Raw genomic sequence first — 15,418 nt, 5'->3', positions numbered from 1 at the left:
ATAATTATAAAATACTTTCTGTGGATTAACAATCCATTTATAATTATAGATGCATTATGTAACTATACAATTTATTTTATAATTAGAGAATGCGCTATATAGCTACAGAATGAAATTGTATACATGTATAAAATAAATTAATAGAAACTTTTCAGTATAATATAAATGAAAAACTTTGTATTTACAGAATGTTTCTACCTCTTATTTTAAAATAAATTCTGTAATTATAGAACGAATTGTATAACTAGAGAGAAAAATTATAGAAATTTCCTTCTTGCAGCAGCTGCAAACCGCACAGCATTTTTAGGACTGAGCAAATAAATAAAATAAAATAAATAAATAAGAAATACGCGGACTTGCCCATTGACACACATGTAAGCGCGTGTGTGTTCCTACAGTATTGTTACTTGTGTCTTCACCAGACACGCGCACGCAGGCGTCCAAACACGAGGCAGGAGAATAAAGGATATGGTGTCAAAGGTTAGTGGTGGCATTTTAGAAGGTGTTTGTTGTGTGAATCCCTCTGGAAGGACAGCTAATGATACAGAGGCTGTCGAGTATTGATGGACACACACACACACATTTTATCTAGCAGTAATTATCTCAATAAAAATACATCGCAACTCGTTATCTCGCCAACCCCGCCTCTCGCCACACTTTGTGGAACAACGGGTTTTCCCCGATGTACCCCTAGTTAATGCTTACATACTGGCCACCTCCCCACCCTGCCTCTGGCTACATTTTGTGGCGAATGTGATCTCCCAAAAGCCACCCCTAGTTATAGATCACAGCCTCAGTATGTTGTCACACCTGCCTCTCACCCAACATTTGTATTGAACGGGTGGTGGAAACATAACCGGTCAACACCGTACAACGAAATGTACTTTACAGATATTTAACGACAGAAAAATGGGGTGGACCGGTTTTTTAATTACAATTTTATTTACGATGTTAGTGTGAGAAATATTATTTATTATTATTATTTTTAATACTTCGATACAAACTACACTCAACATGTCCGCAAGCAGAGGATACGGAAGCCGCTGTAAATTCTTCTGTGAACTCATTGTGATCTTCCATCATTGACTTTTGTCTGTCACACTCTCCTCCTTCTCCCCCTCCCTTCTTTCTCTTTCTCTCGCGTGCACGTGCGCACACAGGCCCGTGCAGGAGTAAGCTGGGGTCAGAAGATGTGCAGGATAGAGAGACGTGGGCAGGGGACGCAGACCTCACTCGGCCTCCCAGCCTGGCGTGCAGCCAGCGTGCTGAGGGCTCGTCTCAATAATTCACGTCGCCAGTTCCATGGAGGGACCTCCCCATCATCCTCCGCGCCGAGCCGGCGTCAAGGCAACTGAGTCGCTCTGCTGGCTGCGTGGAGTGAGTGCCGTGGGACGCTGCCTCTCCGGTTCATTCCGTGCTCGGCCGCAGTCCGCCATGTGACGTGCGCTACCTGACAGGTGACTTGCTTCTTTTTTTGATTTTACCTTTTCCTTTCAAGCTCTCGTCTCTTCTCTTTGATTTTTCTGTCTTCGATGTTGGGTTTTTCTCTTCTTTTTTTTTTAACTCGTGGGGTGGGTTGAGGTTGGAGAATGTCGGGTGATATGGTGAGGGAAAGGGGTGGGGGTTGTGAAACTGGTTTGTTATCTAAACTTGGCTTCGTTTATGGAAATACACTGGATGTCTAATTTCGCTGACTCGACTGCAGAGCAACAGAAATGTCTTTGGTCAGCGATCAGAGTGCTGGTCGTGGAGAGGAGGATTCTGAGGTTCTACTTTATTCTAGCTATTTGAAAAAAAAACACACTGCTAAATCAGACGGGTCAAGTCCATCGCCGTGGTTCGTTGTTTCTTTGATAGTTTCAAACATTTAGTTTTAGATCCAACAGCAACAACCCCTATATCTTTTCCAGGTGTGAACACTACGTGATCTTTACGTCGCCACGCCGTGATAAGACATCCTTCAAAGACAGACGGGATCTTCTGGGCGTGTTGCGGTCTGGCATCGACATTGTCCCGTCTTAGTCGCCGGTGTCTGTATCTCATCTCGCTGGTCCCCGGTGTAAGTCTGCACCATGAGCGCGAATCATTTCTTTCACGTGCATTCTTTTTAACCCTTAGTCAATAGTCAAAACTTTCTAACCTCACTCATCTCCAAGACATCATCACCATCTTCGTCATCTCAGCACCAGCAACGACAGGGTAGCCAGCACGTAGCAGCCTCTGTTCACCAAGGTCGGAGGAAACTCTCATCCGAGCTCGGCCACAACTTCCGGTCAGCCATGGGCAGCAGGGGAAGTGGAGCCTGCTGCAAGCAGTTCGCCAAGTTCCTCTTCTCGCACGTGGGTCTGTGCGGCATGGTGGTGCTGTACTGTGTGGTGGGCGGCTTCATCTTCGAGCACCTGGAGAAGAAGAACGAGGAGGAGATCTGCTACGAGTCGCGGTCCGAGTACCAGCCCATGGAGACCAAGACCGTCAACTCCACCCTCAAGATCTTCTTCGAGAACGGCGGCATCGTGTCGGACGCCAACCGCGAGACCATGGAGGTGCAGCTGCGCAGCGTGCTGGAAACCTTCCGCAACAACACGTTGGCCATCGGCTACGACGGACGCGACTGCGACCGCTACGGCCTGGAGGGTGGACCCAAGTACGAGTGGACCTGGGCCGGCGCCCTCATGTTCTCCGTCACCGTGGTGACCACCATAGGTAAGCGGTCTTCATGTCCTGACTACTCAGTTTGGTCCGTCACGTGATTTGTCACTTATCTTTCATCACGTAGCTGGCCTTCTTATTTTAGTCTTGTAGTTTTCCATGCTTGTTTGATTGTTTGCTTGTTTTTTTTTTTGTTGTTTTTTTTTGTCATGTAGAATGTCTTTTTTGCTTTAGTCATGAAGTTTTTCGTGCTTGTTTCTGGCACATAATTTGTCTTCTTTTGTCCCGTATTTTGTTTGTTTGTTTGTTTGTTTTGTTTTTTTGTTTTGTTTGTTTTTTTGTTTGTTGTTTTTTTGTTTGTTGTTTTTTTGTCGCGTAATTTGTCCTTTTGCTTCAGTCACGAAGTTCATTTTCTTGATTTTGTAGAGTGGTTTATTTCCTTTTATTTTTGTCATCAAGTTTGTCTTCTTGTCGAAGTGAAGTTGTTTGTCTCATTGCCTTAGCCAAGTGCTCTTTCAAGATAGTGTGACCACAGCAGGTGAACGAACTTTTCACTTAAGCTTTTCACAATTAGAAGTTTCCTCATCGCTAGCCAAGAAAATGAAGTTTGTCGAAGACATTTTGAAGACACAAATGTTGTCCAAGTTATGAATGAGTTTTTTTTGTGGCATACTTTGACAGGACGGTCAAAGAAAGGAACAATCAAACAAAAAATTGAAGACATGCTGAAGATTACGAATGGCCTTTAGTCATATAGTTCTCCTCGTGTGATTTCTGTGACAGTCGTGATCACGGTCAGTCAGCGGTCTTGTTGCCTTGGTAACGTACGTATAGCAGCCAATGGCAGTGCTGTTGCTTTATGGGGCTGAGGGTTTGGAGATGGAAGTGATAAAGAAGGAACAAATTTAAATACCGAGAGGAAACCACAAACAAAGAAACCTTTGTCCAGAGAGAAATAAGTGTGCTCAGAGCAAAGATCCGAAGGATTCTCACTGAGTCAGAAGCGCTTTATCCCCGAGTTACCAGACCGCCTGTCTTCAGCTCGTACCTTCATGACTTTGAACCTTAGCTAAATGTACACCTACCGTTGTGTTATAAAAATTTTCAAACAAAATAATTTTAATCTATTGAAGTCAGTAATGTAGTCATGCTTTTTTACCTAGCCATTATTTTGTGTAGGTATTGTGATACCTTTGAGTTCTGATTGGTCAGCTTTTGTTGCCATTCTGAGGACTTCTGACGATGGTGTCATCTAACTGGAGTCCGTACAAAGCGGTTAAGGCACGGTCAAAACCGACATTGTCTCTAGTGAAATGACTACGGCTGTTGCTAAAGGTCTTCATTGAAGTGGTTGCAGGTAACGCGGGAACCCTTGAAAAGATGCGATAGGCTCTGATTGGAATTCACAATCGCAAAGGAATTCAATGAGGCGAAACTGCAATGGCAGGCCTCCCAGCCATTGAACACGACGTCAGCAGCTTTGTGTGCGAGTGGTTATCATGGATGAGATGATTAGGAGGCACCAGGGACCGCGAACACTGCTGATACCAGCTGCTCGTGTTGGTGGAACCAGACTTCGGAGAAAGAGAGCGCCATCTAGTGAAACTCGAGAGAAAGTCGGGTTGGAGAGAAAATTCAAATCAATAAAACCTCGACTTAGACTAACGGACGTAGAAAACATCAGCTCGGTAACCTCGGTCCACAAAGACAAAACAAAACATTTGTGTTTCAGTTGTTGAAAAAACAAGTGTTAAGTACACACCACCGTATCTTAAAAAAAAATAACTCACTGTGTAATCACTTGTCTCTAGTGAAAGATCAGCATTATCATAAGTGAAATTCTGGATTTAAAAAAATACAAAGTAAATTTTTTTTATAAATTAGTATTTTTTCCCTGGAATAGTCAGTAATATGCTTTTAGTAGCTATCCATTACTCACCCAGGATGCACCTCTTTGGCCAGAGAAGTAATTCAAATAATTAAAAACAAGTTAAAAACAAGGCTGTTTCCTTTTTTCCATACATTGCTACTTTTTAATTTGCCCTGTGAATTTCCTTTTTCCAAATTAATTACTCCACGCTTCTGTAAACTCGTGATCAAATACAGCCTTCCCTATGTTCCCTAACCTTCCCTTTGTTCGCGACCTGCAGCAGCCCTTGTCTCTCCCCTGCGGCTGTCGATTGGTTGAATCAACATTTTATCCTCCTCGACGTTTTCCTTCGACAAACTTTGTCAAGTTTGAAAGCAAACGTTTGACAATAACGCCTTTGATGACGTCAGAGATGAAAGGGTTACTCGTGGGTCATAGTGACGTCAGGTGAGTCGTTCTTGGCAAGGGACGGCGCATGCCCAGACGGCCATTGGAGAAAACACAAGATGGAGGAAGTGACGCAAGAATCTCGCGTGCTCGCTGTCAACTTCCAGGTAATCGCGATCGTAAACGAACGATGGATTACATGTTCATGATGTCGTGTGGTGACACGAAATGTGACAGTGATGTGGTGACACGAAATGTGACAGTGATATGGTGACAAAGTGGCAACGGTAAACAATGTCTCACGCGTGTAAAAAGTGTGTGTGGCTCATCACGAAATGCTTTTATTGCAGTTTATTTGGGACTATTTTTTCACTGACCAACTGACTAAAAATACCCCACCCCAAAAAACCATACTTCCCTTGTCATCGTAATACTCTGCACCCTACACACATATACCCCGCACCTTACAATAGTTACCTGCACCCCACCCACAGTTACCCCGCACCTTACACACAGTTACCCTCCACCCTGCACAGTATACTCACTGACGTGTATAGGTGGACTGCTGTCTGCCGAGACCAACGCTTAGCCTCTTGTGAAGTTCTCCGCTGTTAGTCTCGGCGAGCCGTAACAAAGAATGTGACTAAACCGGAAGCTTTGTACACTCCTGCCTGGTTTTAGTAGTTAACTGGAAAAAATCCTCTGCCAGCTGTCCAGTAATACAAGCTCGTGGTCTACTCACTCTTCAGCCGCCATGTCTGTTGTACCAGAATGTGGAGGAGGTCAAATGACGGTCATACCCAGAGAACACAGGCGGTGTTAGTAAGAAACAAGAAACAAGAAACAATCAAAGGTAGAAGTGCTCATTTCATTCAGCCTTGTAAAACCCGCTAAACACAGCTCACCGCCGACATTAAAAAAAGAAACGAGCGAAGTTGTGACCTTTGTGGGCAGTTTGTATAGTATTCTATACACAACATAAAGTAGCTGAGAGATTAGCAAGGCAGAAATGTTTGAGCGAAGCACAGGACAAAAGCAGAACTTTATCTCACGTTTGACTGGCTATCGACAGCGGTCAGCACGCGCATTTCATCCTGTAGACGGAAAAGTGCAAATCCATCTCTGCTGGACACAAATAATGTTAACGGCTGAAACAACAAAGTAAGAGGGCAAACATCGTTCTCAACCAACCTTGTCACCACCCTAATCACACCACCACCACCACCACTATGCAAAACATTTAAGGGAAACAATCCTTTCAAGTCCTACCACCACCACCCCCACACACACACCCTCCATTTCGTCATTCCGACACAAGCGGCCCTCAGTAACGGCGACATGAAACCCACATCACTGGCCATCCAGCCACCCACGTGACAGAAAAAGTGTTCGTGTAGCAATTTGTCATAAAACGGTTCCAACCTACTGATCCTTAGCTGAGGCATATACAGGGCATAAACTTTTTTTAATTAAAGCCATAGTCTCCCCCTAAATCACTCTTCTGTTGGTGAAAACAAGGTTTTGATTGCGGTCATTCTCATTTAAGGTCGGGAGGGGTGCCAGGTTTGTCTCTGCTTCAGTCACCAACAAAACTGGCGCTGGTGCGACTTCCGCACTTTAGTCTTTCTACTTTTATTGCGCCCACGTACCCGGTAATGCGTCCCATAAACTACCCACTAATGCACCCCGTAATCTGCCCAGTAATCCACCTTTTGGAGACATAAAACTGCCGCCATGCCAGTGTCTGGCCCAGTCGAGCGTTATGACTACCTGTCCCACACCACGTCATCAGTCGAGCGTTATGACTACCTGTCCCACACCACGTCATCAGTCGAGCGTTGTGACTACCTGTCCCACACCACTTCATCAGTAAAGCGCTGTGACTACCTGTGACTACCTGTCCCACACCACGTCATCAGTCGAGCGCTGTGACTACCTGTGACTACCTGTCAGTACCTGTCCCACACCACCTCATCAGTCGAGCGCTGTGACTACCTGTGACTACCTGTCCCACACCACGTCATCAGTCGAGCGCTGTGACTACCTGTGACTACCTGCCACACACCACGTCATCAGTCGAGCGCTGTGACTACCTGTGACTACCTGTCAGTACCTGTCCCACACCACGTCATCAGTCGAGCGCTGTGACTACCTGTCAGTACCTGTCCCACACCACGTCAGCAGTCGAGCGCTGTGACTACCTGTGACTACCTGTCCCACACCACTTCATCAGTAAAGCGCTGTGACTACCTGTGACTACCTGCCCCACACCACGTCATCAGTAAAGCGCTGTGACTACCTGTCCCACACCACTTCATCAGTAAAGCGCTGTGACTACCTGTCAGTACCTGCCCCACACCGCGGCACCGCAATCAACACCAGCGCCAATATTTGTCCCGGATCTTGGGTTTCCTGCGCCTCGGGGGTTATTCGGTGACAGCGGTGACAACGCTTGCTTCTACTTTCGTAATGAGCTCTTTAGCTGGTGGGGAGGGGAGATAATTTCCTGGGTGGCCAAGGTGTAGGGTTGCACGATTAACCACTCGGACACAGCCACGAATTTTCACAGCTGGCGCTAGTACTTAGGACATGGAAAAAATATATATAATGGTGCTAACTCAAGGCAGGAATTAACCTCATACCTTCGAAGTAATCAGACTATTTTCGTTCTTTCAGGTTTCACGTCTTCCTCTGTGTGCACACGCGCTTCATAACACACAAACACGTGATCGCGCACATATACGCCCCTGTATCATCAGGTCCTACAACCGACCGAGCGATTTCCGAATGTTTTGTGATATAAGAAGTTCTATTCGTTAGTTGGTAGTTCCACATGAGGAAATCTGCTATTTTGACCAATTTTTGAGATCACTTATGGTTGCCAGGAATTCCTAGCGTCTGCTCAAGCCAAATATAGCAACAGACCGAAGGAAAATGTCTCCTGCAGTAGAGAGTTCTCCAGATTTATGGCGGCGCCCCGGCAGGGAGCGGACAATGCAAACACTGCCATTCCTTTCCCATTTGCTGGGTACCACAGATCAGAAGCCATCGATTCTGGCTTTTGACTGGCCTGATTGGACTTCCGGTAATATTGGCAAAGCAATCTGTCATGTCCACCATCTTGTGCTTCATCAAAAACCTCCATAATCGAGTGTATCCTCTGTTTTCTGTCTGCATCTCTCCCCTCCAACCCACATCCCTTCTACTACTGTATCAAAGGGTTATTGTTTTAGCAATTCAGGTTTGACATAAACCCAAAGCAAACTAGCTAACATGAATTTTTTCCCATTTTGCTCATAACTTCGGGGCATAACACTTCACCTGTGATTTAAAGCAAAAACAAACCTCAACTAAAACATCTTCGATTTTTTTTTCTTTTTTTTTTTTTGGTCCAGTGCACCTCGTGTGCCTCACAATGGTTATTGTGTCGCTATCCAACCGTGGTTTCGAACCAAAACTTTTTACATCTGAACAATACCTACATGACAAGAAGGAGTGGGAGGGTGTGTGTGTGCGGGTGTGAGAGAAAACAAGTGTAACCCGGGTAGCTGGATTCCTTTATCACGGCTCCCACAGCAGAAAACAAAGCCTCCTTCAGTGCCGGAGACCTGGCAGCGGAAATGTCGCCATCAAGCACCGTGTCTTCAGGACAATGTGGTTCACAACACAAAAACATTTCCTTCACGATCTGATTTCAAAATGCGCAGCAACCAAAGATCGATCTCGATGCCTGGAGTCTTTAACTTCTCAAAAACAAAATGGTCCACTCTACAAGATGTCCTCCCTGTGTTCGTGTCTGTGCTGCCTGTACTACAACCACTTTTTAACAGTGGGGTTGTTACTGGGTTGTACACACGTTTTATTAATAGTAACATACGGTTGCCTAACTACGTTGTACATACAACAGTTTTAATACCGGGCAAAGAAAACTGTTTCGGAACAAAGCTAAGCATATGCATACGTTGTTGTTGTTGTTGTTGTTTCTATGAGGAGGGGAGAGAAAGAAAAATGTGGTTTTTTTTTCTTATACTTGTATATTCTTTTGCTCATGCGTTTGTGGACATAAAATAAGAAAAGCTTTTCACTTGGTATTCAGATTCAGGATGTACTCTTGTCATGTCTGTTGTTATTTGGATTGTGAGTGTCTTTATCGGGGGAAAAAAAGAGTTGAAGGTTTAAAAACAAAGAAGTATTTTCGTCTCTGGAAATCTTCGCCTTCTTTAATATTCTTTGCACACAAGTCTATGTGACTAAAGATTTCTTGAAGTGTAATGCATAAAATCACTTCAAAGCCCGTAACATCAAAAGTAAGCAGAAAGATTATTATTATTAAAGAAGCTATATCCCATATCTGTGTGTATGCGTGGACGAGTGTATTTATTTATGTGTCTGTGTGTCCATAGGATATGGTCACATCGCACCCAAGACCATCTGGGGCCGCCTGGTGTGCATCGCCTACGCAGTGCTGGGGATCCCCCTCATGCTGCTGTGTCTGGCCAACATTGGTGATGTCCTCGCCGACATCTTTCGCTTCATCTACGCCAAGATCTGCTGCTGCGCCTGCTGCCGCAAGCGCAAGTCCCGGGAGAGACGCCTGCAGGCGCTGAAGCAACAGCAGGACCAGAACCAGCAAGGACAGATCATCACCAAGAACAGCGACAACTTGGGCGGTGAGAACCGTTATTGTCCCTTCGGAGTAGTTTGTCATCTCTTTAACTGCCTCTTTGCCCTCGTGTATCTCTCAATGTCTTTCTTCATCTGTCCTTTTTCCCTTTCTCTGTATCAACTTTTCTTCCGTTCATTATTGTGATAGCTATTAACATTCTCTCTCTCTCTCTCTCTCTCTCTCTCTCTCTCACACACACACACACACACACAGGCATGCACGCGCGCACGCATACAGACAGACAGGACAGACAGACAAATTGACTGACTGACATCGTTACTAGTAGAATCTTTACAATAATGACAATATTATTAGTGTTTTGTGACACACTGCGGTTGCCCCCGTGCGGCCCTCATCAGCGACTCTAACCAAACCGCCACGTTTCTCTTTTTTCCCCCAACAGACGGCGAAGGGATAAAGGCTGACAAATCCACCATCATCACCAACAACGTGCCGCCCACCAACACGGAGTTCTCCCGCCTCCAGAGCAAGTCCCCCTCCGAGTCGCTGGAGAGCGACAAGCAGTCGCGGCCGTCGTCTGCCTCCTCCACCACCAAGCTGCGACCCGTGACCCCGCCCACCCGCTCCATCAAGATCGTGCCGCTGGACGTCAAGACGCTGAGTCACAACCGCCCGACCAAGGCTGAACCCCCAGTCATCGTAGACGACGACAGCAGCGACGAAGATGACGACGACTACGAATTGGACGAGAAGAAGATCACCGTGCCCCTGACCATCACCATGATCGTCATCGGCAGCTACATCTTTGCCGGCGCCGTGCTGTTCGGCCTGTGGGAGGGATGGGACTGGCTGCAGTCGGCTTATTTCTGCTTCATCACCCTGGCAACCATCGGCTTCGGTGACGTTGTGCCTGGTACAGATTTCGAGAACCCCACGGCGCAGGCGCAGCTGCTGCTGGGCTCCGTCTACGTGCTGTTCGGCATGGCCATCCTGTCCATGTGCTTCTCTCTCATGCAGGAGGAGATCGTCAGCAAGTGCCGCTGGATCGGGCAGAAGCTGGGCATTCTGGACAGGACGGACGACTAGACTCTGTCATTCCTATCGGCAGAAACATTCAGCAGACGCTGAGCATTGTGGTCATGGCGGACAACTGGACTTTGCTAGACCTTCTGGTTAGTAACACTTCAGACGCCCGAGATACACCGTCCAAAGATGTTTCTCAGTTCAGTCTCAATAGCGCATCGTTTGAAGTCAGTTTTTGTGAAAGGAAAGAGATATAGAGAAAAAAAGCAAACTCTTACGTATATGAACATTGACGACTACAGAGGTGGAGTGAGAGAAGGTCAGTGAGATGTATCCCGACGAGCTCCACCAGGACGATGCGCACGTGTTTGCTGCTGAGAGAACATGTGTTGACGTCACAAACGGTCGTCGACTTCTATAACAGATATACTTGATCTTTTAAATTTTTTTTCTCCAGTTTTCGCTCCCTTTCTTTCAGAACGTTCTACATGCACCTTTAACTAAACTTCATTTTTATTCCTTAAATGATAATTGTTTGTAATATTATGTATAGACACGATATGCACTGGAAATCGTCTGTAGAACTAGACATTGTCTACATTTTGTCATTCTCGTCGACTTTTTCATCCTCATCATCATTGCCTCGGAAACGCAGGTGCAGACTGGGGAAGATAACCCTGCTATACCCAGCTTGTAACAGTTCCTGTGGCGGCGCTAGTGTTCTGGTGATTCACCATGAAAATGCTGCGACCACCATGGGTCTGACTCCTATTATCTATGGAACGACTTTGATGGGTCCTATGGTCTAGAGCAGCAGAAGCAGTGGACTGTAAGTGGCTCATCGTGTCGAAGACACGGTAGTTGGAGGGCCAACACTCTCTTTTGTCGTCTGTCACCTTTCCTGATGACTCAGATGCACATCTGCTGGGTGAGATGATAGAGTTGTTCAGGTCCCAAGTTAAACCTACTGTGTAGAAGTCTCGTCACTTCCCAAACAAAAGGAAGGAATAAGTATTCTGTACATTATGAATCATATCCCTTGCAAACAGTATCTCATGTTTAACCCAAAGTCTGCAAATATTTTTCCACAGCTGAATATGTATTGTGAGTTATTGGTTATAACCACCTTGTCCAAAATCCCCATAACTGACCTGGCATTTATCTGGCTAAAGGTTTGTTTTATTAACCGTCCACAGCTGGCACTGGGGCAAGTGTGTTGTGACGAGCACAAGTTGAGGGAATTCCACAGTCCCACAGTCCCATTCCAGTGCCCAAAACTGTTTGGTCCTTGGTCCGTCCTGCCCAAGCCAATTGTGATTGTTACAACTAGTTTGTCCAAGCCGCGGCTGCCTTTCAGGGCCTTCTTAACCGACCACACATTGTCGAATATGTGACTTTGCTTTCCAATTGTTTTAAATGGAAGTGTTTACAACTTAGTCAAACACAGTCACACGTTCGACAGTAGGTGTCCACTTAGAACAGCCCTTTTTTTACCCCTGAAATCCCCACAGGCTGAAAGATGCTCAAAGGGGCTGCCTTATTTTGTCCACAGTGTGTATTTTACAATATTCTATCCTTTGCTGACTACGTTTCCGTCCATGTTTCCATTTAGTACAAGTACTGAGATGTTGCTGTACTGACAAATACATGGATGCAGGTAGCCACTGTTATATGAAGGCAACATGTGGTATAATGATTATAATGTATATGATTTGGTCGTGGTGGTATTGCATGGTACATTGGTGTAGTCCACATCATGTTTGTCAAGTTGTTAATATTAAATCTTTTACCTAGGTGACCTAAGCCTGGTAGCAAAATGAATGACATGCACTATGAGAAACACGCCATAACCCCTGGAATTGTTATTTGGCTCGGATGTAGTTGTTACCTTCGTGGTTATTCCCATAGCTACGACGGCACCCGTGCCTTTACCCAAGGAACGGGAAGAGGTTTTTTCGTTTTTGGTCGTTGCCAGTCTCTCATTCTCCTCTCTCCTAATTGTCTTGAGCACTGACATTCAACATCTCTACGTCGCTCGGATGTATTCCGATGAAAGAAAGTGCACTAACCAACAAACTAAACTAAAACAAAACCCAGCAATAAAAGCCTTTTCTACATTCACCATAAGCCAGTAAGGGTCACCCAAGTGTGAAAGCATTGACTCGAGACGGGGGAACTGGTTACCAAGAAACCGCTTCTACAAAAAGAAAAATCCCATGACATACAGCACTAACCTTGTTCTTTCAGATATACAGCAGACATAATCCGTTTTATTACTGTAACACACATCCTGCAAGGTGCAGGAGACACAATAAGATTTACTCACCTTACTTTGATTAAACCACAAAACCTTTCCCAAATAATTGTTAGTGTGCAGACACAAAAACAACTGTCCCATCACGCACGTTGACTGGTGCTTCAAACTGTGATTCCACTGGCCTGCAGAGATGTCGTTGTCACTATTCGTCTTCACTCTCTGGTTCCTGTGTGTGTTCCCCTTCTTATCATGATTAAATAAATGTTTCTGATAAAATGGAGATATCAACAGAGTTATTTGTAAAGACTACGTTTCGCGTAGCTTTTCAAGAATATCCACTTATTGTTGTTGCTGATTATAAAACATTGAGATTATTGATAGGCTGATCGTTGATATATATATATATGTATGTGTTACTAATTCGCATTTTTGTATACTGTTACAGCTAAGATTGTTAATGTATCAATATCTTGGTAACATCTGGCTAACTTTAGTTTGCCGAGCTGAGGAAGCAAAGGTGCCGGGTGGTGGGAGAGAATCTCAATAGTAATTATTGTCCTCTTCTTCTGCACCTGAGTATTTATATATATATATGTGTGTGTGAGAGAGAGAGAGAGAGTGTGAGTGAGAGAGAGAGAGAGAGAAACGGAGATGGTGATTGCTCTCATGGCATGGCAATATTTTAAAAAACCCGTGTTTCCTTTTTATGATAGGCCATAAAACGCTTCGATGAATATCTTTACTACATATGCAGTTTCCTTCCTTAACTGAAATACATGGTTGCCCAAAAGTCACGAAGAATGTAGAATTGTTTTAAAACAATTTCTGTTGCAGATCCTCATAATTTAATGAATATAAAAGGTAAAGGCACCAAATGAGTGATCTTTCTGAAATAGTCATTATCCCCATACTAAGAGCATTTCGTCATTACTTTGAAAAGAAAAGTCTTCGAAATAGACGAATAATCGTGTTTTTGAAGGTCTACACTATACAGCAAGACGATTCAACAACCGATCGGCTTTCTTTGACCTCTCTAACCACATGAAGTTCTTACAGCTCATGGACAAGAAAGAACAGTCATCATCACCCAAACACCGACCGTGTGAGAAGTTCAAAATGCAGCATTATTCTCCGTACTAACAGGGATAGCATTTTATTTCACTATGTGAAGAAATAAAAGTAATTGATAATCAAAAACATTATTGCATTTTCAAACCATTCCGTGACTTTTGGGACATAACATTCTCGCTACACAATCAACTGCTATTTACATGATTTATGAATCATTCTTATTGCTTTATATTAATTTTAGTGATTTTGGTCAACACATAAGTCCTACATGATTACAAGTTTACGTGATTATATTTGCTTCAATGTATGTAAAACAAACACAACCACTGACAACTACTTTTCATACGAAGGTTCTAGGTTTCTCGTACTGTTTTGGATTGTGATATCTTTGTAAGTTTAATTGGCGTGTTAATATCTTTAAACGCACATTTAAGCAGTTTAAGACGTAGACAAATTGGAGTAAACTTAGTTTGAATGCACTTAATCTTTCTTTCACTTTATTAATTCCGTCCTTCTGGCACCACCCATCCGCATGGTTTGCAATCGCACGTCCATGCCCAAACCTTGCCTGCCCCAGGATAATTACTGCACTTTCATTAAAAAGGGCCTATATGCTCCTCGAGGAGTAACAAGGAATAGACTAAACTTTCTTTAAAAGCAATTGTTAACCAATTTTCAAGAAAACTACTGCAGTATACTTACTTTTTTTTTAAAATTGCGACCTTCCTTTTTTAGGTACGCGTTGCCTCAGATCTATCACGGCTCGAGATGTTAAACAGCCAATCAGTGTGGGTTTTACAACTTGTACAGCATCATCCAACAGCGAAACTCGTTGAATTCAACAGTTTTCTAAGCAAAATGGCGTCCATACCACGTAGATGCGTCGTCTCACGAACGAAAAACTAGATTTGATTCCTCACATCTTGGAAACGCACTGCTGGTGGACCGTGTAGAAGCTACGTATCCTCAACCTCTCGTCACAAACAATAAAAAAATACGAAAACCCCTTTTCAATTATTTTTTAAATCCTTTTTTTATAGTCGCACTACCAAAAATCTTGCATTTTAAGCATTATTCTTTTTGTATGACTCACATCTTTTTGTATATTCAAGCTTTTAGTAATGTCAGTTTTGTTTCTCCTGTAGGTGTCGGTGTTGTGCCTACACAGGTTAAGAAAAAACTTTCTGGAAATATATTTTCTTCTGTATGAAATGAATGAAATTCAATCTCATAAGAATGCACAGAATACAAATTGTTTACACACGTTGTGTTCCTAGACGCTGAGTTGAAATTTTGTTTTCTGATGTGTCAGTGGTGGCTAAAAACATGTTGAATTAACGACACTTTATTTCTGACTGTAGAAATAGATTGTGTGCCGATTGCACTCCTGGAGGAATGCAGGAATGTAGCTTAAAAATTGATATGGAATGGAAAAAATTAACAATTGCCATCGACAGTACGGGTGAGAAAAAGCGAAGGATTAACTGCAACATACTTGTCACGCCAAATGTGACCTTTTAATGAAATGTGACCT

General features: G+C 44.0%; 1 protein-coding gene across 1 annotated transcript; it reads left to right on the top strand.

Moving 5' to 3' along the window:
- Window positions 1-355: 355 nt before the first annotated feature.
- On the top strand, window positions 356-15,150 carry LOC112554531 (TWiK family of potassium channels protein 7-like). The gene is made up of 4 exons (XM_025222331.1): window positions 356-1,457; window positions 1,911-2,703; window positions 9,310-9,576; window positions 9,976-15,150. The coding sequence occupies exons 2-4, from the start codon at window positions 2,280-2,282 to the stop codon at window positions 10,617-10,619; spliced, it is 1,335 nt and encodes a 444-aa protein (XP_025078116.1). The 5' UTR covers window positions 356-1,457; window positions 1,911-2,279; the 3' UTR covers window positions 10,620-15,150.
- Window positions 15,151-15,418: the final 268 nt, after the last annotated feature.

This window comes from Pomacea canaliculata, linkage group LG13, assembly GCF_003073045.1.
Source record: "Pomacea canaliculata isolate SZHN2017 linkage group LG13, ASM307304v1, whole genome shotgun sequence".
Lineage (NCBI taxonomy): Eukaryota > Metazoa > Mollusca > Gastropoda > Architaenioglossa > Ampullariidae > Pomacea > Pomacea canaliculata.
Note: the sequence above shows the minus strand (reverse complement) of the source record. Positions and strands in the feature narration are given on the sequence as shown.

What these genes read in the sequence shown, in the direction of transcription:
- LOC112554531 (XM_025222331.1), top strand. Translation starts at nt 2,280, where the DNA reads ATGGGCAGCAGGGGAAGTGGAGCCTGCTGCAAGCAGTTCGCCAAGTTC. An exon ending in CACCGTGGTGACCACCATAG is followed by an intron (nt 2,704 to 9,309) that starts GTAAGCGGTCTT and finishes GTGTGTCCATAG; the next exon opens with GATATGGTCACATCGCACCC. An exon ending in GAACAGCGACAACTTGGGCG is followed by an intron (nt 9,577 to 9,975) that starts GTGAGAACCGTT and finishes TTCCCCCAACAG; the next exon opens with ACGGCGAAGGGATAAAGGCT.